A 21,741-nucleotide genomic window follows, 5' to 3' on the forward strand; every position below is an offset into this window, starting at 1 on the left:
CATGAAATCATGTCAGTCCCAGTGCTGACCCCTAATGGACACCACTCATCCGTTGGTCTCCATCCGGACATTGAGCCATTGGCTGCCGCTCTCAACCAGTTCAAATCAGTGCCTGCCCCTCTGCTCCCCTCACCAGGAAGCTTTAGGCCACCGTGATTCCTCCCCTCGGCCTCCTCTGCTCTGGGCTGAACAAACCAAGGATCTCAGCCACCCCTCACACACGTTGCCCTCCAGACCCTTCACCATCTTTGCAGCCCTCCTTTGGATGCTCTCCAATAGCTCTATGTCCTTCTCATACTCTGGCACCCGACCTGCCCCCAGTGCTCCAGGTGTGGCTGCACCAGGGGGACATTGCCTTCCTTCTCCCAGCTGGCAGTGCTGGGTCTGGTGCACCTCAGTGTACAGTTGGCCCTTCTGGCTGCCCAGGCACGCTGCTGGCTCAGGTTCAACTCTCTGTCATCCAAAAACCCCAGATGCCTTTCCACAGGGCTGCTTTCTAGCCTGTCCTCCCCCCGGTCTGTATGCATATGCAGGCTTGTCGTGTCCAAAGTGTATATTCTCTAATTCAGGGGCCCCTTTTTACAGTTTATCTAGCTATCCTTTCTGTGTTTTTGTAATAGTTGCTACTGTGTTGTCCAGTACTGACATCAAGCTTACCACTGTGTTGCATCACAGAACTCTCCAAAGCACGTTTTTAGAAGATTAGCATCAGACTGGCCTCATTGCAGGCCTCTGATACTGACGCCATTTAAGCAAGAAGGCATATACCAGAATTGTAGGCACTGCTGCTTCACCCTTGGTTGAATGGCTTGGCCGTACATTAGTTCACTTGTCCTAGCTGTCCTGTAGCTATACATTCCCTTTGACACTTTGGTTCAGTGTGTCCTCTGATGAGTTTGCTGTGTAAAGAAGTTCCTGCATGGGATCTTCCCAGCTATTCCACCTACCACACAGCTACAAAAAAAATTACGCTTTTTGTTTCTCTTAAGATGTTGTCATGTCTAATGATTGTTAAGCTTTTGGTTTTCTTTTTCTTTGTATTGGAAGGAAGGCTTTTCATTTAAGTGAAGCCTTTATCTCTTGTTGCCAAAATTCTTTATAGCTTTCCTTACAGTTTTTTTTCTGTTTAACCCCATGGAGCTTGTGAGCCTGTCAGTTTTCTTCACTTGGGCACAACTTCATTATTTTTTATAGATCCCCTTTTAAAAGTTGAATTTCACTGTAGTAGCTTCGCCAGATGATTATCAATCTGATTCACCTCTAAGCTTTCTCTTAAATGCAGTGATTCTTCTCCACCAGCACAGTCTATAGACTGTTTTCCAGGTCTGTTTTGTAGCTGTACATGCAAGTGCCTAGCTGATTTGGAACAGTGTTAATCTAAATCTGATGGGTTATTTGCTTCCTGTCATTTTAAGTAGAAGAAAATTCAGATAATAACTTTGATCTCCCTTCTGCAGAAGCATTTCTTTGTGTGTTCACTCATACTCAGTTTGCTCAGAGCACTCACCAAGTCTTCATCCTGTGTATTCTTGGATGCTCCAAACTCTCAGGATCTTCTCTGCTTCATAGATCTTGGACATTGCAATTGAATTCCCGGTGTACAAAGAACTTAAGGAAAACATAGGCTGTTTTCATGTCAGCAAAAAAAAAGCAATTTAAAATTTCTGCTTCTTTACTAATATGCTTTTCTAGCATCTGTATATTCTTCAATCTGTTTACTGTAGGGTGCTTTATTACATGCATGGAAACCACCTTCTCTGGTTTTTCTCTTGTGCTGTCATATCGCTGCTTACTTCTCCCCTTTGGATCATTCTCCCTGTTGGCAATCTTATTTCTACAGTAGCAACTACTCTGAGGACTATACAAGGGATTGTTATTGCTTGTTTGTGTTTAGTTATCACACCGAAGAGTAACATTTATTAAGGGAGAAAGCAGCAACACACAACACCATTATTCTGTTCTCTCCTCAGCAGGCTCTGGGTCGTAATTTATACGTCATAGATGTATCCCTTATTCCCCATACTCTATTTCCAAGTAGATCATAGGCTGTGTTTTATCCTGGCATCTGTATAAAGAAACATCATAATGTGAATTCTGTTCCTAAGGGAACTACACTCAGTTTTACAATTTTTAATAGGTCAGTGATGTTGGACAGAGCTGAAAACCTTCTTCATGACCACTATGGAGGGAAAGATTATTGGAATGTGAGTATTCTGCAGTTAGCTTCTCTAGATTTGCTACTTGGTTTTGATTAAAAAAAAAAGTTGGTGACCAATACCTGCTTCTGTTTTGCCTTGGATTTTTTTTTTCTTGAAAGTAACATTTTTTTCAGCAGCATTTGCTAAAGGTGGTCTTCAGACTGCTGTGGGTTAATGTGATTAATGTGTTTGCATGTTTTCTCCCCAAAGATCTAGAGCTCTAGGAAGCTGTATTTAGAAGGACCTCCCCCATACAACGCTTCTGCAACCAGAACAGAACTGCCTTTGTCTAAATTCTAGTCAGCCTCAAGATGGGATGTTTCAAAAGAGTTCCTGAAAGTGCTCAGTATCATCCTAACTTTCTTTCTGTCTGATTGCAAAATTCCTACAGGTTTCAAGGTAAAAAAAACAAAACAAAACACTGAGCACTTTAGGATACCCCACCCAATAATATTTTAATAATAATGTTTTAATAATATTATAACAAAGGTAAAGGTTCGGCCATTGGAAAATAGAAAAGATGTGCTTGATATAATTTAAATTTTAGAGAGGAAGTGGCTCTCTCGCGATGTTCTGAAACCAGTTGTGTAGATCACCAATATCTTCCTCTAAACCATGTCCCTCTGTACAACATCTGAATGTTTCTTGAATACCTCCAGGGGTGACGACTCCTCTCTGGGCAGCCTATTCCAGTGCCTGACCACTCAGAGAAGAATTTATTCCTGACATCCAGTCTGAATCTCCTCTGGCATAACTTGAGGCTATTCTCTCATCCTGTTGCTAGTTACATGGAAGAAGCCAGCCTCTACCTAACCATAGCCTCCTTTCAGGCAGCAGTAGAGAGCAATAAGGTCCCCTCTGAGACTCCTTTTCTCTACACTGAACAACCCCAGCTCCCTCAGCCACTCCTCCTCCAATAACATTTGTGCTCCAGACCCCTCGCAGTTTTGTTGCCTTTCTCATTCCATGGCCTCCGTGTCTTTCTGGTAGTGAGGGGCCCAGCACTGAACACAGCACTCGAGGTGCGGCCTCCCCAGAGCTGAGTACAGAGGGGTGATCACTCCCTGCTCCTGCTGGCTGCACCATTTCTAATGCAGGCCAGGATGCCGTTGGCCCTCTTGGCCACCTGGGCACTGCTGGCTCGTGTTCAGCTGAGTGTTGATCAGCACCCCCAGGCCCATTTCCTCAATGCAGTCTTCCAGCCACTCATCCCCAAGCCTGTGGCATTACCTGGGGTTGTTGTGGCCAAAGTGCAGGACCTGGCACTTGGCCTTGTTGAACCTCATCCCATTGGCCTCAGCCCAGCGATCCAGCTTATCGAGATCCCTCTGAAGGCCCTTGCTATCCTCCAGAAGATCAGCGTTTCCTTCCAACTTGGTATCATCTGCAAACTTAATGGGGTGCACTCAATCTCTTCATCTAGGTCATCAATAAAGATACTAAACGTGGCTGGCCACAATACTGACTGAGAAACGCCATTCTGAGAAACTGGTCATCGGCTGGATTTATCTGTGTTCGCCGCCACCCTCTGGGCCCAGCCCTCCAGCCAGTTCTTCACCCAGCAAAGAGTACACCTGTCCAAACCACGGGCTGCCAGCTTTTCTAGGGGAGGCAGAGTCAAAGGCTCCCCTAAAGTCTGGGTCACAGCCTTTCCCTCATCTGCTGTCAGTCAGCAGGTCAGGTTGGTCAAGTAGGACCTGCCTTTCATGAACCCACGCTTGTTGGGCCTGGTCCTGTCATCATCCCGTGCTTGCTGTGTGACTGCACTCAAGCTGATCTGTTTGATAACCTTCCCTGACACTGGCCTTTAGCTCTGTGGATTCTCCTACTGTCTCTTCTTGTAGATGAGTGTCACACTGTCAAGTCTCCAGTCGTCTGGGACTTACCCATCCTCCTAAACTGCTGATAGATAGTGGAAGGTGGCTTGGCAGTCACTTCCAGCACCCCTGGGTTGACCTCATCTGGCCCCATGGACTTGTGTCATTCCACAAGGAGGTCATAACTATTTCCTCCTGAAGTGTGGGGGGTTTATTCTGCTCCTCTTCCTAGACTTCCAGGTCAGGGAGCAGAGTAGCCTGAAAATAACTGGTCTGAACAACTTTGTCCAGGAATACCTCGGCAAAATGCTGTATTTTTGAGTTTGGTTTTACCACACTGGGAGGATGACCTCAGAGAATTAGATGATCTGTGCTGTTCATTTGATTTGTGTTCACAAAGAGAACGTAACTGGTACTAGTTTTGTTTTCTCAAACTTACAGCCACAGAAAAATCTAGGCGGGGATGTGCCCAGTTGGCTCTGCCTTGACAGTACACTCCAGAACTAGATCTGACTGTTCTGGGCTGTGTCCTGTTGAGGGTGGAAGGTCCCCATGGCTGGAGATCTGTCACCTCTCTGGGGTCCATCCCACAACTTTGCTGCTCTTGCCAATAAAAAGTTTGACCTTATGTCCAAACAGAAGTTGCCTTGCAGCAGCTTGGGCCCATGGTCTCTTGCCATTTTCACCGTGCCTCTGAGAAGGGTCTCTGTTGTTTATTTCTTTCCTGATGAAAAGAAAGAAGAAGCAAAACTTAGAAATAGTTAGAAAGGACAATATCATACATGCAGATTTGAAATACTCCATGTAATAGAATAAGCAAATACAGAGATCATCCACTTTAGAAAGTGTGTCAGTTTGTGTGTTCTCTTTTGGATATGCCTTTGCAAAATGAGTATTCATCCAGAATGTCTGCTGTCAGAGGAATGCTCTGCACCCAGAAAAAACCTGTTTGGCACTTAGGCAGTATGTGTGACATGACATGACAGCTGCACACGTATCAGGATGAAGTTTAAAAGTGTTTCATATGGGCATGCATTTGAGGCTGTTTGTTGTTCTCCCCAGTGCATTGTACTGCCATAGGTTGTGTTTGCACATTTCTGCAATGCTTCTTTTTGCTTCATCACATCTAGGGCAAGGTAATTAATGTTTCAACAGAATCAAATTGTGTTGACATTATACAGAAAGAAGGAGAAAGTCTGTCCCTGAATGGCAGTATGTACATCCTCCTTTAATATGAAGTTTTGCTGGAAGATTTGGGATGAGATTAGAAAGCCAGTATTGATCTCTTTAAGGATACTAGAAGACTATTCTGAGAGCTCCTTGTTCATGAAGCTGTTGGCACTTAGTCATTTTTAGCTCTCCTTTCTGATTCAGCATCTGCTCTTATTCCAACAGACTCGTCGAAGTATGGTGTTTGCTAAACACCTCCGTGTAGCAGGAGATGAGTTTCGAAACAAGCACCTTCAATCAACGGACGAGGCAGACAGGACTCATTACAATGAGGACTGGACACAGATGAAGGTAAAACTGTAACAGTTAGCTTCCCGTAATGGGATAAATTGCTTTCATTTGCTGTACACTGCAGGGAATATTGGAAGATATGCGTGATCTCACTGTCCTTGCTCAGATCGCAGTGGACATATATGTTAATACTCTGTCCTGTTTGTGTGACGTGAGTTACTGGAAGGTGTTGAGATGCAGCTGGCTGATCTGGCTGTTAGATTTCTGTTGCCCTTGTTTCATTGAAGGAAACTTAGATCTCTTCTTGTCTTTAGCATCATCTCTGGTTGTAAAGTTCAGCTGCAAACTGCCAGTTCTGGGTTTGGTCAAGGAGAGGATTTTTTTTCCTTACAAAGATTTTGCACCCTAATTTGTCTTGTATGACGCAGGCCTCCAAAAGTCAAAATGCTACAAATCCATGCCTTAAAATTACTTTCTTCAGCTATCAATGCCTTATCCAGAGATTATGCATTAGAATTCCCAGGCCTTTACAGTGTGAATGAATAATGGCACTCTTTTTAAGTTTTAAAATGTATTGATCTTTCTCTCTTAGGTTAAGATGGGCACAGCTTTAGGTGGTCCGTACCTTGGGGTTCATCTCAGAAGGAAAGATTTCATCTGGGGTCACAGAGAAGATGTGCCTTCCCTGCATGGAGCAGCAAAGAAGATCCACAGCCTCTTGAAAACGCATAAACTTGACAGAGTTTTCATAGCCACTGATGCTGTTGAGGATGGTAGGCAAATAATAATCATTTTAGGATCAGTGACTTTTGAGAATGAGCACAGCATTGTTTTGTTTTTATAAACAACTTTTATAAGAATTCATGTGCTACACTTCATATGTTCATATTGAACATGAACAGGATTGGACAGCTAGCTGTTTCCTTCAAACATCTGTAGTTGGTATCTGTAACGCAAGGGGAAGCACAACAATGCGCAGAGCAGCAGGATCCCAGGCTACAGGGAATGAGGATTTGCACAAACACAACAGCAGTAGGCAGAGAAGTAAGGAAAAGGAGCTTCTCACCTTGAGAAGGCATCAGGTATACAGGAATCTCCAGAGAGATGCCTTGGGCTCCACTGCCAACCCTTCAATGAGGTCTGGAAAGTGGTGGATCCTGGCTCCAGCCCTTGTGGTCACTCAGGTGACTCCTGAGCTCCCCTGGGTTGGCCCTGCTTTTCTGCTAGGTGCACAGTCACTGCTTCAAGCTTTGACTTAGCATTTCCATTACAGTGTCAAAACATTTGTTAGGCATTTCTCACAGGAACTCTGACAGGCTCTACAGTTGGGAATTTAGAGTCATAGAATAGCTCAGGTCCTTAAAGATCATCAAGTCCAACTGCAACATTTGATAAGTAACGTGCCATCTTTGCCTATTCCTCTTCATCTTCCTTCTACCCTACCTTCTTTCTTCGCTTTTCAGAAGGTCTTGCAAGCTGCTGGGAAGAGATCTCTGAAGTCTCCTACCCAGCCACCCATTTGTCTGTCTTCAACAACCATCTGGGGTGGCCCTGGCTGCGAAATCTCCCAGTGCTGGGGTTTCCCCCAGGGTTGCACCTCCTTTCCAGTGCTATCTAGGGATGTGTTTAAATACAGAGTGTAAGAATACCCCTGCAAGGAACTGTGAATTTATCTTAGGTTTTCTGTCATTGCAGCTTCCCTGTAGAAATGAGGAGACTAGTAGCTGTGTCCATTATACCTCGTGCAGGTTTCCTTCTCCTGCAGTATTTGTCTACCTTACACCATGTCTGCCTTACTGGCTGCAGCCCTTGCTTAGTGTACTCTGATGTTTGTCAGATGTGTTGTGCATCAGTAGATTTTGGATTTGCTTGCTTTGTAACTGTTCACCCAAAGCTTCTTTGAACACTGAAATTTTACGACAGCAGCAGATTGCACTTTCTAACATAAATGTTTGTTTTTCTCTGTTTCAGAGATTGAATTGCTCAAGAAACTGGTGCCTGAGATGGTGAGGTTTGAACCTACCTGGGAGGAGCTAGAACTGTACAAAGATGGGGGAATGGCTGTGATTGACCAGTGGATCTGTGCACATGCTAGGTAGTGAGTTTGATTTTCTTTGGGCCTAATTTTACTGTCACAAACCTGAATATTGTTTTTGACCCAGATACAGTTGTTTGCAAATCTCTTACTAAAATTCATTGGACTGAAATCTGTTACTTGTGTTTGAAAAGCAGATGAGTTTCAGAAACCCATTCTGATTTTTTTCCACAGGTATTTTATAGGCACCTCGGTTTCAACATTTTCCTTCCGGATTCATGAGGAAAGGGAGATCTTGGGATTTGATCCAAAAACAACTTACAATCGATTTTGTGGTGAAAAAGAGAAAAACTGTGAGCAGCCAACTCACTGGAAAATTGTATACTAGTATACAGAGAAATCCAAAGACTGGTGAGCTCAAAAGAAAAAGGAAAGTCTATGGGGAAGAACATCCCTTCAGAACTCTCCTCAGCTTTCTTCTATGATTCTTGCTGTTTACTTGATGTTTGGGCTTTGAAACACAAGCAATATTTATCCTCTTATTCGGGCACTGATGGGAGCAAGGCAAATGAAGTTATTCTTGGATTCAGTTCTCAGTGTAACTGTGGTGACAGGACAATACTGGACGCTGCACTGGAGATTTGAAAGGCAAAGCTTTGCTCCGAAATAGTGAATTAAGTCAGAATTCTCTTTGAAGTTCTGGGGAAGGATGGCATCAAAGTTTAACATCTACAAATGTAACAAAGCTGTAATCTGTGCTGCATTTCTGTTTTTACTGATCATTTTTTGTTCAGCTCAGTGCTTGCCTCTGATTGCAGAAACTACTGCTCATCTACAGTGTGTGAGTTGTAGACTGTGCACAAACTCTGCAATTCCCTAGGAAAAACTTCCCTTTTCAAACAGCAATTTGTGAATATTCGAGTTTTTTGATGCAGTCAGTACTCAGTAATAATTCTCTGTGAGAACCAGCTGCTTTTCCTAGCAATCTCAGTGGGCCTGTACTAAGAGAGGCACCATGTTTGTATGGTGGTGAAAGAAACAAAGGAAGCTTTTCCTCATCCTTCGAAGGGTCAATTTAGTCTGACTGATGCACATATCTTTTGGGTATTACTCGGATGTTCAACTAACAGACTAGTTACTAGACTGTGATGCTTTGCTAGGGAATGTACTGAAAAGGCTTTCATGCTTCCCCGTCAGTTAAGTGGATTGTCCCACTAGTTCAAAGGAATTTTTCCTGCATTTCTGCTTTCATTTTTCAAAAGGGAACAAAGTGAGGAAAATAACAGATAATAAAGGTCATTGGACCTCAAAATGATGTTTATAGGCAAAGCAGAAATCTTGTAGATAGCACTGTGCTCTGATGGAGATGGCTGGTAGTACATGGGAAGAGCACTGTGCTACACCACCAGCCAGAGAGAAAGTGCAGCTTCCATTTGAGAAATGTTTTGTAAGTACCAATTCTAGCTATCGCAGTCTCTTGCTATTCAGAATTGGCTGGTGGAAGTATCCTGCTCAAATGGAATGTGTGTGGTTCTGTTAAGCAAGATAAACTTTTTTCAAAAATGGACCAGTGGAGAGGTTTCCCAAGGTGGGGCAGGCACTTTTTGTAAATCCAGTTTTACTGGATTGTTACTCCTCTGTTAGTGGACCTTCCACTTACTTTTTCCTTTGGTTTGAGTAGTACAGATAGAATCCTTGCACAGCGTGCACTCGGTATTTCATAGGTGTGCTTCCAGACACTGAGGTTGCTTTCATCTGTGCAACTGCAGTGAGAGCCACGGAGACATCTCAGACAGCAGTAGCTGCAGCTCTCCTGTTTTTACCAGCTGTTTATTTTATCTGTGTGCAGCAGCCGACTCTCACTTGTCATTAAGTGAGGAACCAAGCATTTCAAAGCAGTGCCTTTGCCCATGAAGCTAAGCATTCTCATTTAGCCTGTGTGCCATGTAAAGCAATAGTGGCATTTTACATATAAGAAGAACCTCAATTCATTAAGAAAAATAAAAAGCTTTCTAGCATGTTGTGTGTTTTGTCCATTCTTACTACCTCTTAACTGTGCATTTTACAGGTTCAAGACCTGTTGACGTAGCATAGGAGACACTTGGATAAAACTGCAGCCCCAGCAAGGCTTTATTTATTACCCATCCCAAGAAGCGCTGTGTTAGCAAAAATATAGCCAGCATTGGCTTCTCACTGAGAGACTGCAACTGTGAGGGCTGCTCTGAAGGTAATGCCTCCTGTTTTAAGTATTGGCACACATCATCAGAGGCAAGTGTTGGTGGTATGGCAGTAGAGGTTGAACCTTCCCACCAGGATTCTGTTACATTTCGATAAACGAGTCCAGAGGAGAGCCACTAAAATGGTGTTTGCAGTGCATGGCAAATGAGGAGAGAAGGAGGGAGCTGAACTTAGAGTTTAAAAAAAAAAGAACTATTTTCTTTCATAAAGAAATAAAAAGGATTGTAGAGAAAACAGATAGGACTTTTTCAGAGCGCTCAGCAAAAGGACAGGAAGCCACAGGCCCAAACTGCCACAGGGAAATTTCTGCTCACCCACTTTCTGACACCCACTTTTCTGTCTCAAAGCAGGAATTAGAGAGCAAGGTGACAGCTCCCATGGTCAAGGGCTTCCAACTGTCGATCTCAGTGAAAAGCTGGAAAAAAAAATGACAGCAGTTGTCTAAATGGTGTAATTTCTTTGTTTCTTAGGTACACAAGGTCTTGAGACACGTTTATTTCTTGTCTTTGCTGATAGAATATCTACACAGTACACAATATTCTGTGTACACGTGACCCCGTGGCCTCTCTGTGCAACCTGTACTGATATATCTGTTTCTATTACAAGCAGCCAGTGATTCTATGTTGTCTTCTGCCTCTGCCTGCAGCCTTCTGTGTTAAAGAGTTACTAACTAAACAGAGCAAAACTTACCTTTCCATTGCAGTGGAAAGCTTAGTCACATGATATCTATTCTTGGCAGTAATACTGATAATATTCCATTTTTAGGGTAGTTAGACTTGCAGTTTAAGTTCTCTGTGTCTTGGAAAGTTGACCTGTCATTGGCTCGGCAGTATTTTCCTACAACATACAACTCAGACCACAGATTAGTTTGACCCAGTGTTAAATCTCCTAAAGGCACACACCTGATTTCCCCAACTTTTTTGCATCGCTCCCGTAATGCACTCAGATCCTTGGGCAAAGACAGTCCCACAGATGGGTTTGCCTTTTCCCAAGGAAGGAGCAACTCACACTGTCTTCCCCACCTAGTTCCCTGCATGCACTCTGGGGTCTTTATATCCTCCCAAAGTTTGTAGGCTCTTTGAGTAGGACCAGGGTGTTTGCCTTCTGGTGCAAACACTGCCAGTGGCTTCTGCTAAATTTTCATCCCAAAGTTTCCGTGTCCTTGCACCCAACACCCTCAGTATAAATAGTCCATTATATCAACCCTTCCAGGAGCTTGTGGGTTGCCATGACTTGCCACAATGCAGCAGCCTAGACAGGTTTACCTCTGCACTGCCAGCTCTACCTCTATTGCTGTAGCCACCCACACAAAGAAACTGCCATCATTCATGAGTATTTCTTTCACCATTCATCAGCACAGAGTGCTGGCTGCTTCTCAGCAAATTTCTGGGCCAGCTGGAGAGTTTTCACCTCTACAAATTGACTCAACTCACCTTTTCCTCCCATGGCTTTCGTGACCTGCTAAGTGGGACTGCATAATGCAGCCTTCCACTTTGGATGGTTTCCTACAACACAACAGGATCCATCGGTGAACAAAACATAATGCTTTTCATCTTTGATAATACCTGGATTATGGATGTCCAACCTTCTGCGGAACTAACACACTGTGCTGGTTTGATGGCAGTGGTTGCTAGTCCCAGTGAGTTCTCAAGGTGTTTATCAAAGATTTTTGATGAAATATTAGCATAAAATATACAAAAAAGGATGTTTTTTTAGAAATCTCAGAACTCGTTCTCAAATTTCTTTATCAAAATGGAAAACACAGCTGTGTATTTTTCCCTGTTGACTGTGTTTAGCCAATGTATCAACACACATGAAATTACTTTCCATAAACTGAGCTTTCTTCAGTGACATTATATTTGTTATCAGTACCTCTAATGGAAACAGCATTGAGCTATATCTGTAGCATCAGCTTTTCTTTCATCTACCACCAATTTTTTTCTGTTGAACTGGATATTGTAGGAGCACTGTAAAACCCATAGTGGCAGAAAAAAAATGAGCTGTGGTTGACATTCTGCATCTCTCAGAGCCGATGCAGAGCATGCAGGGCCTGAGTTCCTCATTGTATCAAGTCAAAGTCATTGCATTTCTAAGAAGCTTTACTGTCAAAGATTGTATTTGCTTTCTCTTGTAAAACTTCTTCTGGAGATTGCATTCCATCATGTTCTCTCTTTATACCTGGAACATACTGGGCCTTTGTTAAATCTGCCACTCTGCTCTTTGGAGCTATGTAAATATATATATATATAAAGAACTGGTTGGAACACATCTGATACCCGCATACAGCATGGTACGGTTTGGACATTGAAAGTTATGCCCCAGAGAGAGCTGTTAATTTTACAGAATTACAGTGATTTTTAAGCAGACTTCCATGTATGTGTAAAATAGTTACTGTTACTTCTCTTTTGCTTTCCGTTCCTAGTACATCATTTTTATCTCAGCCTATGAGTTCTGTTTTGAAAAGACATGCCCTGATCTGGGCATTGCCAAAGAGCTACAGTTTACTGCACTGTGTTAGGGTATAGCCCATTAGAAACACTATTCAACACCCTCAAAGGGATGAAACAGCCTCTGATCTGAGCCAACCTCTACAACAGATAGAGTTCAGGAAGCATTCAGATTATGCTCTTAGGCACATGGTTTAATTTTTAGGTAGGCCTCTGTGGAGCCTGGAGTTGGACATGATGTTTCTTGGGGGTGCCTTCCAACTGAGGATGTTCTATGGTTCTATGATTCTGTGTTCTCAGGAGTCTCTGTGATTGCCTTTAGACCTGGAAGTGTTTAGGTATACAAATATATACTTTTATATACAATAGAAATAATATATGCAAAATGTACAGTGCAACATTTATATATGGTTGCTTGAATATATATATAAATATGTATTTTATGAATAGACACACAATCTAGTACTGATATATATGTATATAGGTTGCTCTGAAATTAATGCTTACTATTTATTTCCTTGGAAACTACAACAGATACAAAGGACAGAATAACACCATTTGATAGACCAAGTTCTCAGCAACAGAATGCTGTTTTTCTGCACAGTCACTACCATTATCTATGCATACTCACCAGTGGTAAGCAAGAGTCTGCACTGCACTTGTGCAAGTCTGCACTAGGGGAGGTGACTCTGTTGCTGTCACCACTGATGAAGCACACCATCCACTGCCTCACTGTGGTCGCATCCCCTGCTTGGTCGCCAAAAGCATTCAGCAAGTGTCAATGAATGTCTATGGCTGCAATTTTTCTGCCTGAAGGAAATCGATGACGCACCTTTATTTCATCAGCATTTCCATGTCAGGCACCATTTTGTCAGATTGCCCTTCTGCTGCCATTTGTCACACAGCAACAACATGGAATGGACTATTGGTGGGAAGGTTCAACCATCTGCCTCTGATATCATGGGCCAACATAGTAAAATAGGACACATTACTCTCAGAGCACCCTTCATATATAGGTGAATACATTTGTATGCATATGTATATATAGCTATAGAAGTTAAATAGGTAGAAATCAAAACAGGTATTAAATGGATAAAACATTATTCACCTCCCTTTCCTCTTCCCTTTCCCCTTCCTTTCCCCTTCCCCTTCCGTTGACTTCAGAACTGAGGGAGCATCCCCCGAAGCCTCATTTGGTGCAGTTGTGGTGGAAGTGGTTCAGGGGCACCGCAGGGATGCACCTGGGCACAGGGCTAGAAGGAAACCGCTGTCTTCCTGCCTGCATATGATGTGACGTGGGCTGTGGTTTATAAACCTGCCGTGTCTGTCAGGCTCTGGCTCCCAACACATCACGGGTAATAATGGCCCCTGGGTGACACACCAAGAGCCAAGATGCACCTGAGTCTCTGGGCTGCAGTTTTGCTGCCAGGACAGGACCTGTCCCAGCCATCACTCCTGCCAGGAACCTTCAGCAGGGCTCTCCAGGGAAGGACAGGCAAGCCAGCACTCCCAGGACTGGTCTCTGGCCCTGACCAAGAGCCTTTTCCCTCTGCTGCTCCCATCAATAGCAAGGCAGGGGCTGATCCCTTCCCATCTCGATGCAGTCCTGGTGCAGTCCTATCTTCATGGTTCCTGCAGCACAGGGGTATTAGGACTGTCACATCTTGTGCTGTTGAACTTTCCTACTCAGGAGATGCTCAGTGTTCCTGCAGGGTGCAACAGTGACAGACCCATCTTCCCCACAGCAGAGCAGTCCCATGTTGATGCCCACCAGCACAATGTGACACCCACAGCGGCCCCAATCCCTCATATATGGTCATAAACAGCACTGGCGGAGTTCATTGGAGAACTGGGTTGCGTCAGAAGGGAGATTACTGCCGATAATGTCTAAAAAGGTGTCTGCTGCTTCAATTGGCTGCTGCTGCAATCTGGGCAAGTATTTGTAGATTTTTTTGCTCTCCAGTTGTCATTGTCCCCAGGAGTCCCCAGGAACTGTAGCAGGGATTGGATCACAGCAAGTTCTGTGCCAGAGGACAAGAGACTTGGGATGGGGACAGAGGGACTCCTGCCTCCTTGGGTGCTGTGGCTGCTCCTCTTTGTGCAGCCATGCAGTGGTAAGTTCTCATTCGCTTGTCCCAAAGTCCAGGGCAAGCAGACACCAATGGGGTCACTGGGGTCTCTCTGGGAAGTGTCTTCTCAGGGTCAGATAACAGGAGAATGGGCTCCAACCTCACGGCCTGTGAGTGTGGCTGAGCAGGGTGGAACCCAAACCCATGGTGTGGGGCTCAACACTCTCCTGATGAATCTTCTGTTACTGTTTGAAGGAGTTGTGGAGGTGAGGCTGGCAAATGGCGGCGTGCACTGTGCTGGGAGAGTGGAGGTGAAATACAACAATGAGTGGGGGACCGTGTGTGACGATTCATGGGACATAAACGATGCTGCAGTGGTTTGCAAGCAGTTGGACTGCGGGTCTGCTATAGAAGCTCCTCACTACGGACACTTTGGGCCAGGATCTGGCCCCATTTGGATGGATGACGTTGCCTGCAATGGCTCTGAGTCTGCACTGTCTGATTGCACACATTCAGGATGGAAAGAACATAACTGTTTTCACAGTGAGGACGCCGGAGTTACATGCTCAGGTAAGGGACGAGCCTATCCTCCACTTCTGTGGCCAGTTCAGGTGAGTCAATGAGCAGATGCCAGAGAACACCTGGCATACCACTTGTGGTGATGAGCTGGTGCTGCCAATTGCTGGTCCCTGGGAAGGCCCACTGGGAGTCCTCATTGTGGGCATCCTGCCTGGCCCCAAGGTGGCTCAACCGACTGTTGGTTGGTGCCTGGGGCAAGGAGATGAATCCCTTGCATCCACGTCACAGTGCCTGTTGGTTCCCATCTGTCTCCTTCTGATCACCCAGGACAATGAGAGCTATTAAAGTGTCCACATATGTCCCTGAGAAACGTATGAGGTGGCTGGGAATTTTTGGACTGTGCTCCAGCAAGCACAAATCTCTTGGCCAAGGCAAAGGAGCTGCTTGGAGGTAAGCTCTCTGACCACTCTCCTACCATTCCTGGCCATTGGATGGGGACACATGCAACCAGCAGTGCATTCTGGCCCTGGATGAGGACCCCTCCCCAGGCAGGCAGTGGAGCAGGGGCTGGTGCAGACGCTGACCATGGTTTGGAAACTTGTGGCATCCCATCCAATAGCAGTGCCACAACAGCCCAAGGCATCTGGGAACAGGGAACTTTTCTGGCATCTCCAAGGGGTTCCTTTGCCTTGCCAGAGCCTGGCAGAGCAGAGCAGACTGAAATATCTGCAGCTTCCGAGCCCATTACCCACATGCTGTTGTCACTGCTGTGCTGGGGGCTGGGATCAGGCAGAACAGGGGCTCCAGGATGGGAGTTTTCCTGAGCAGTGCCTGTGGTTGTGGGCTTTGGAGAGAAAGAAGTCCACAGTGCTGGGTTGGTTTCTAAGGAGCAGTAGGGACTCCCTGATGTGTTTGTGCCCTCAGCACCCATCAAGAGGTGCTGGGATGGCTGCGGGGCTCTGCATGTAGCTGATTTGGAGATGAGGTGGGACATAAGAATGGGAGTGCCGGTGAGATCCCAAGTGTCTTTGCTTGCTCCAGGACCTATTCGGCTTGTTGGAGGAGACAATGACTGCTCAGGTCATGTGGAGATCCATGATGGAAAACAGTGGAAACCTGTCTGTGACTCACACTTTGGTCCCAAAGCTGCTGATGTTGTCTGCAGGGATTTGCTGTGTGGCAAAGCCCTGCTGTTACCCAGAGCAACTCCTTTGGATGAAGAAGTCAGTCCCATCTGTGACAGAGATCTGCAGTATGTGATGAATGCATCTGTCCTCACCTCCTGCCTCAAGGAATCCTCCATCAACCAGTCCTGCTCCCACCCAAATGGCACTCATATCACCTGCACAAGTGAGGACTCAGGATGGGGTTGAACACGGGGTTGTGCTGGGAACATGGGAGCAAGGATGGGGCGGTGCTGGGTGTGAATGAATGTGGTGGTCTTGTCACACTGAAGTAGTGCAGAAGGAAAAGGGCACAATGTCCCTTTGGCTTCTCCAGATCCTGAGAAAGCTAGAGCACAAACCCTCCTCTTCTTTCCCAGAATACACAGGGTTCAGGCTGGCGAACAGCAGCACGGCGTGTGCAGGCAGGGTGGAGGTGCAGGTGATGGGGACCTGGGGCACCCTCTGTGCCTCCCGCTGGGACCTCTCGGACGCCCATGTTCTCTGTCATCACCTTGGCTGTGGGTTCGCAGAGGTCATTCCTAAAGGAGGGCGTTTTGGGGGAGGAACCGGCCCTGTCTGGAGTGACTCGTTCCACTGTGATGGGAGTGAAGCCCACCTGGCTCAGTGCCCAGTGACCGTCCTGGGGGCCACGCCGTGCTCTCATGAAAATGATGCCGCTGTCATTTGCTCGGGTGCGTGCTGGAAAAAAGCTGTGGTAACTCCTTTTGTGCAATACGGCCATCCAAAGCCGGAGACCTCACAGCAGCACTAGGCTGAAGCTCTTCCTGCAGAAACCCTGCGGGGTGCCAGGCTCCCTGATGCATTTCTGGAAAACCTCTGCTCTCCGCAGGCCTCGTTCGCCCCACGTCCCTGCGGCTGGTGGGCGGAGGGAGCCGGTGTGATGGGCGCGTGGAGATCTTCCAGCACAGCACATGGGGCAGAGTCCTGGATGACCAGTGGGACCTGGAGGAAGCCAGAGTGGTGTGCCGGCAGCTGCGCTGCGGGGAGGCGGAGGCAGCCTACATCCCTCTGAGAGCCCAGCGAGGGATGGGTGCCGTGGGGCTGCGTGGGGTGCGGTGTGCAGGGCACGAGGCCGGCCTGAACCTCTGCAACACCTCCCTGCCAGAGGCCACGGGCGTCATGGAGGACGTGGGGGCCGTGTGCCGGGGTGAGCAGCGCTGCGCATCTCACGGGCACATCAGCAGACAGGCAGGCGGCCTCTGATGGCTGGGGCTTCTCCTCACTGCAGGGAGCCGACGGGTCCGACTGGCAGATGGGGCCGGGCGCTGTGCAGGAAGAGTGGAGATCTACTACCAGGGCCAATGGGGCACGGTCTGCGATGACGCTTGGGACATGGCTGACGCTGATGTTGTCTGCCGCCAGCTGAGCTGCGGGTGGGCTGTGGAGGCGGCCGGCTCCGCTCGGTTTGGGGAGGGCTCCGGGCAGATCTGGATAGATGACGTAAACTGCTCCGGGACTGAAGCTGCTCTCTGGGACTGTCGTGTCCAGGGATGGGGACAGCATGACTGTGGGCACAAGGAGGACGCGGGAGTCATCTGCTCAGGTCGGTGCTGGGAGTGGTGCTTCTGGCCATGGGGCAAAGGGATGGGCAGAGGGGTGAGCCGAGCATGGATGATGCCACCAGGGGGCCTCTGCCCGAGCCTGTCTGCATGCAGATTTATTGTTTGCTCTGGGGGGTATCTGGGGAGCATGGCCACTCTGACAGTGAGTGGGGAGGGTGGGGATGCACATCTGCAACCTTTCCATCCTCAGGTGCGAAGGGGACTTGCTGGCCATGCTTCCGGGAGTGGAGGAAGCCCGAGAGTGCAGAGGAACCTCTGCTTCCCAGAGCTGGACCAGCCTGTTTGTCCTGGGTTTTTCTTCCTCACAGAGTTCATGGCCTTGAGGCTGGAGAACAACGATGGCTGCTCCGGGCGCCTGCAGGTTTTCTATAACGGGACGTGGGGCAGTGTTTGTTCCAACTCGATGACTCCTCACACGGTGCCATTGGTGTGTAAGCAGCTGGGCTGTGGGGACAGTGGGACCGTGGAAATGAACTCGCGCTACGATAAGCTTTCTGGCACTGCATGGCTGGATCGTATCGAGTGTGGGAAGAGCAATAGCACCTTCTGGCAGTGTCCTTCTGCGCCCTGGGACCCACAGTCATGTGATGATCTGCGAGACGAGACCAACATCACCTGCAGTGGTAACTATGAGCCACAAGGGCACCAGTGGCACCTCAGCTCCTGCTACCTGCTTGGCACAGTCTGGCACAGAGAAAGAGCCTGGAGGGGCTTTTTCTGCCCACATCAAACTCTGCTGCTGCTGGTGGCAAATTGGCCGCTTCAGCTGTCAGAGCTACACGTGCTCACCAGCAATGCCCAGGGGAAGCAGAGGCAACTCCAGGGGAGGTCTCAGAAGAGACCAGACAGGATATGAGGAGCCTCCCCTCCTGCTGCTCTGTAATCCAGGCACTCTGTGAGGATGAGTATTCTGGGTCCCTTTGCAGTGCCAAGTGTGTCCTTTCAGTGACTGGGGTTCGGCTGCTGCCATGACCACAATGAGGTGCAAGACAAGGCCATCTCTGCTCTCTTCTGCACGACTCCCAGCCCCTTCACTACAACACTTCTTTCTGCAGGGAGACAGCCAGGAAGGCCTCTGGTGGCAGCATGCCCCAACTCCACCAGTTGCACAGGTAAGAACAACTTCTCCACATGGCTTCTAGCCTGGCAAGACTGTCCCGACTGTGCTGGTGCCACGTGGGAAGTTTCTGCATCTGCAGACAGGGAGAAGATCTGTGCTGTGGGAGGCAAGGACAGATGCTCAGGCAGAGTGGAGGTCTGGCACCACGGCTCCTGGGGCACAGTGTGCGATGACTCGTGGGACATGCAGGACGCTGAGGTGGTGTGCCGGCAGCTGGGCTGTGGCCCTGCAGTGTCTGCCCTGGCTGAGGCTCCATTTGGGGAGGGTACAGGACTCATCTGGCTGGAGCAAGTGGAGTGCAAAGGGACGGAGCTGTCGCTGCAGGACTGCTGGGCCCGGCCTGGAGACAGTGGTGTCTGCCGGCATAAGGAAGATGTTGGAGTGCATTGCTTAGGTGAGTGATGGAGCTGGGCCTTCTTCCTCAGGTCCTGCCCACAATCGTGAGTGGAGCAGAGCAGGGCCCTGGACACTGTCCCAGACACCCTGCCCAGCCCTGCAGGAGGGCAATTCAGGTAGCACTTGTTGGAGATGTGTGCCAGGGGATTCCCTATTACTGTACACACACCACCTCAGCCCTGTTCTTCTCCTCTGCAGCTTCACCCAGGATGACAGCGTTCCCCCCACAAGCAGGTAAGATGTCCACCCTTGGGGCTGGGTCTTCATTGGGCCAAACTATGACCCACAGCCAAGGGGAGGAATCTCTTTATCAGGGTGTGAAATGCCCAGGAAGAGGCACAAGGATGTTAGGGATGGAGAGGGGCTGTAATGTACCAGGAGGATGGGAGTTGCTGCATCACCCAGCCCCTGGTCCCCAATCCCCGCTGCCTTGCATGACTGGGATAAGGGCTGGGATGTCCTGCCCCTTTTCTCTCCGAACCCTGGTGAATCCACTGCTGTGTTCCTTCCCCTGCAGACTATCCAATTGGCAGAGGGAGAGTCTCCGTGCCTGTTGTCATTTGCATTATCCTGGGGGCTCTTCTCTGCCTGCTCCTGGCTCTCCTGGCTGGGCAGGTGCAAAGTGGCAAGGCTCAGCGCAGAGGTAGGTCCTGTCCCAGTAATTCTGGGGGAGATGCCTCCTGATAGGGCTGGCGGTGATGCTGGAAGAAGCATGGGTAAAGTGGGGGGATAGGACCATCTGCTGCTTCCTGTTTCACACCACTCCACAGACAGCCTGGACATTGGGCCCCAGCAGCAAGGCGGGGAGAGTGCCCAGAAGCAGAGGGAGTTAATGTTGGGGCAAGGGAAGAAATGACAAAGCAGCACTGGTAGGGATGGGTGTAGAGAGGAGACAGCCAAAGATTTTCCACTGTGGCAGCAGTGGAGGGGGCTTTGGGGCAGAGGAAGTGCCAGGAGGAGTGCGGGGTGCAGTCCATTACTCTGTTGGCAGGCTCCTGTGTTGTGTTGGGCACAGCCATGCTATGGACCTGAGGGACAGAGAGAGGGCAGCTCTAGGGATCAGCAGTGGGATCTAACACAGGGGCCAAAGAAGCATGAAGGTTGTCTCTGACAAGTCCACATGAGGCTGATGCTGTCTCACACCAGGTCATTGCTCTCAAAGGGGATGTGACAGTGGTGGCCAAACAGCCAGCCCTGGGCTGATCCCAGGAGCAGGGCATGGAGGAGAAAAGCAGAGTCCCATCCCTCTCTGCCCATCCCCAGGACAGACCTTCCTTTGTCCTCAGGCTCCAGGAGAGCTGAGGAGCCCTTCCCTGAGGCTGTGTATGAGGAGATCAGATACAACCCTGCATGGAACAAGCAGACAGTGTTCGATCACTCAGGTGAGCACAGGCTCTTTGAGGGCACATCTGCATGGACCTTTCCCTTGTCCTTGGCCCAGGGCTGGCTCCAATTGTCCCTGCCAACACCAATCTTTCAGCCCCCCCACCTGCACATTCCCCATCTTGCACTTCATGAAATGTTACTTCTCACTGTCACCAGATCCCTTCTCCTTCTAGATATTGCTATCCTGCCCAGAGGTGATCAAGAAGATGGCTATGATGATGCCAAGGATGTTTCTGAACCTGAGAATAATCCTGTCTCTGGGCAGGGGCACTGTGAGGTGCCCAGGACACGAGAGGAGGGAGAAGAGCCCAGGAATGCAGTCAGAGGTAAGAGGGAAATGAAATGCAGCACTGCTAGTTACCATGTACCATTCTGTGCCTTCGGTGAATTGCTGCAGTACCAAGAGCCTAGTCTCTCCTGATGGGGAACCTTCCCCAGGGAGATTTTCTTGGAGGAAAGGGGTCTTGGACAAAGGGCTCATGGCCAGTGAGAAAAAGGAAGGATTGTGATGGATAACCGCAAAGGGGTATCCTATGGAACAAACCACAGTGCTTGTCTTACTGCTTGCAGGGGTGAGTCTGCACTCCCAGAGAAGTACTGGAGGCTCTAGAGTAGATGGAGATACCTTGTCCTTGTTCCTGAGGAGCACAGACTATGATGATGTTGAAGAGGTGTCTCTGGCACATCCCCATGGGGATATGAGCACTGTGACACTGGAGTGGGACACAAAAGGATCCCTGAGCCCCAGGCAAGGAGACCCCATCTCTGCCATGAACTTTAGTGCGGCTGCAAGGGAAGAGAAGTTGGTGCTGCTTGGAGAGCTGTGAGGTCCCTTTTGCCATGGGCACCAGTAGTGGGGCATTTCCTCTTGTGCTCTTATTTGTTCTTATTAAAACCTCTCTGTTCTTATTAAAACCACTCGTGCACCTCTCTGTCTCTGGAGACTGGAGCTCCCCTACTTTTGGCCACATCCTTGAGTCTGCCCCTCAGCCCAGTCCCAGACCCACTCCTCCCTGTGTAGATGCAGGACTGGAGCCTGACCCGAAATGAGTTTCCTGAGGTACAGAGACTGTGCTCGTGGTGCTCAAGTACTCATCACAAGGAATCCCACTCCAGAAAATTTGCTCTCCTGTGGGCTTTCTGCAGCCAGACACTGTCTCTCATTTGGTGCTGGGCAGCAGTGCAGAGGGCCAGGATCTCAACACAATGCCCCTCAGATAGGTTCTGGTTTGCTGCAGGAGCAACCACAGGCTACTGATCTTCTCCCGACAGCCACTCTTTCCTATCTGAGGCTGGAGAGCAAGGA

General features: G+C 48.2%; 2 protein-coding genes across 2 annotated transcripts; both read left to right on the plus strand.

The window, feature by feature from the left end:
* The first annotated feature begins 1,134 nt into the window (after positions 1 to 1,134).
* POFUT2 (protein O-fucosyltransferase 2) lies at positions 1,135 to 9,529 on the plus strand. Its single transcript, XM_042874436.1, has 6 exons — positions 1,135 to 1,143; positions 2,046 to 2,204; positions 5,411 to 5,536; positions 6,069 to 6,249; positions 7,448 to 7,571; positions 7,746 to 9,529. The coding sequence occupies exons 1-6, from the start codon at positions 1,135 to 1,137 to the stop codon at positions 7,897 to 7,899; spliced, it is 753 nt and encodes a 250-aa protein (XP_042730370.1). The 3' UTR covers positions 7,900 to 9,529.
* Positions 9,530 to 14,701: 5,172 nt separating this feature from the next.
* Positions 14,702 to 21,288, plus strand: LOC122181762 (scavenger receptor cysteine-rich type 1 protein M130-like). The gene is made up of 12 exons (XM_042874437.1): positions 14,702 to 14,835; positions 15,826 to 16,134; positions 16,328 to 16,642; positions 16,801 to 17,118; positions 17,200 to 17,514; positions 17,842 to 18,156; positions 18,589 to 18,645; positions 18,733 to 19,047; positions 19,567 to 19,692; positions 20,336 to 20,431; positions 20,609 to 20,761; positions 21,006 to 21,288. The coding sequence occupies exons 1-12, from the start codon at positions 14,724 to 14,726 to the stop codon at positions 21,260 to 21,262; spliced, it is 2,688 nt and encodes an 895-aa protein (XP_042730371.1). The 5' UTR covers positions 14,702 to 14,723; the 3' UTR covers positions 21,263 to 21,288.
* The last annotated feature ends 453 nt before the right edge of the window (positions 21,289 to 21,741 follow it).

Source organism: Lagopus leucura, unplaced genomic scaffold (assembly GCF_019238085.1).
Source record: "Lagopus leucura isolate 7727_CA_CO unplaced genomic scaffold, USGS_WTPT01 Super-Scaffold_100012, whole genome shotgun sequence".
NCBI classification, from domain to species: Eukaryota; Metazoa; Chordata; class Aves; order Galliformes; family Phasianidae; genus Lagopus; species Lagopus leucura.

What these genes read in the sequence shown, in the direction of transcription:
- POFUT2 (XM_042874436.1), top strand. An exon ending in AGGACTGGACACAGATGAAG is followed by an intron (nt 5,537 to 6,068) that starts GTAAAACTGTAA and finishes TTTCTCTCTTAG; the next exon opens with GTTAAGATGGGCACAGCTTT. An exon ending in TGGATCTGTGCACATGCTAG is followed by an intron (nt 7,572 to 7,745) that starts GTAGTGAGTTTG and finishes TTTTTTCCACAG; the next exon opens with GTATTTTATAGGCACCTCGG.
- LOC122181762 (XM_042874437.1), top strand. Translation starts at nt 14,724, where the DNA reads ATGGATGACGTTGCCTGCAATGGCTCTGAGTCTGCACTGTCTGATTGC. An exon ending in CGCGGGAGTCATCTGCTCAG is followed by an intron (nt 17,515 to 17,841) that starts GTCGGTGCTGGG and finishes TCTTCCTCACAG; the next exon opens with AGTTCATGGCCTTGAGGCTG. An exon ending in GACCAACATCACCTGCAGTG is followed by an intron (nt 18,157 to 18,588) that starts GTAACTATGAGC and finishes TTCTTTCTGCAG; the next exon opens with GGAGACAGCCAGGAAGGCCT.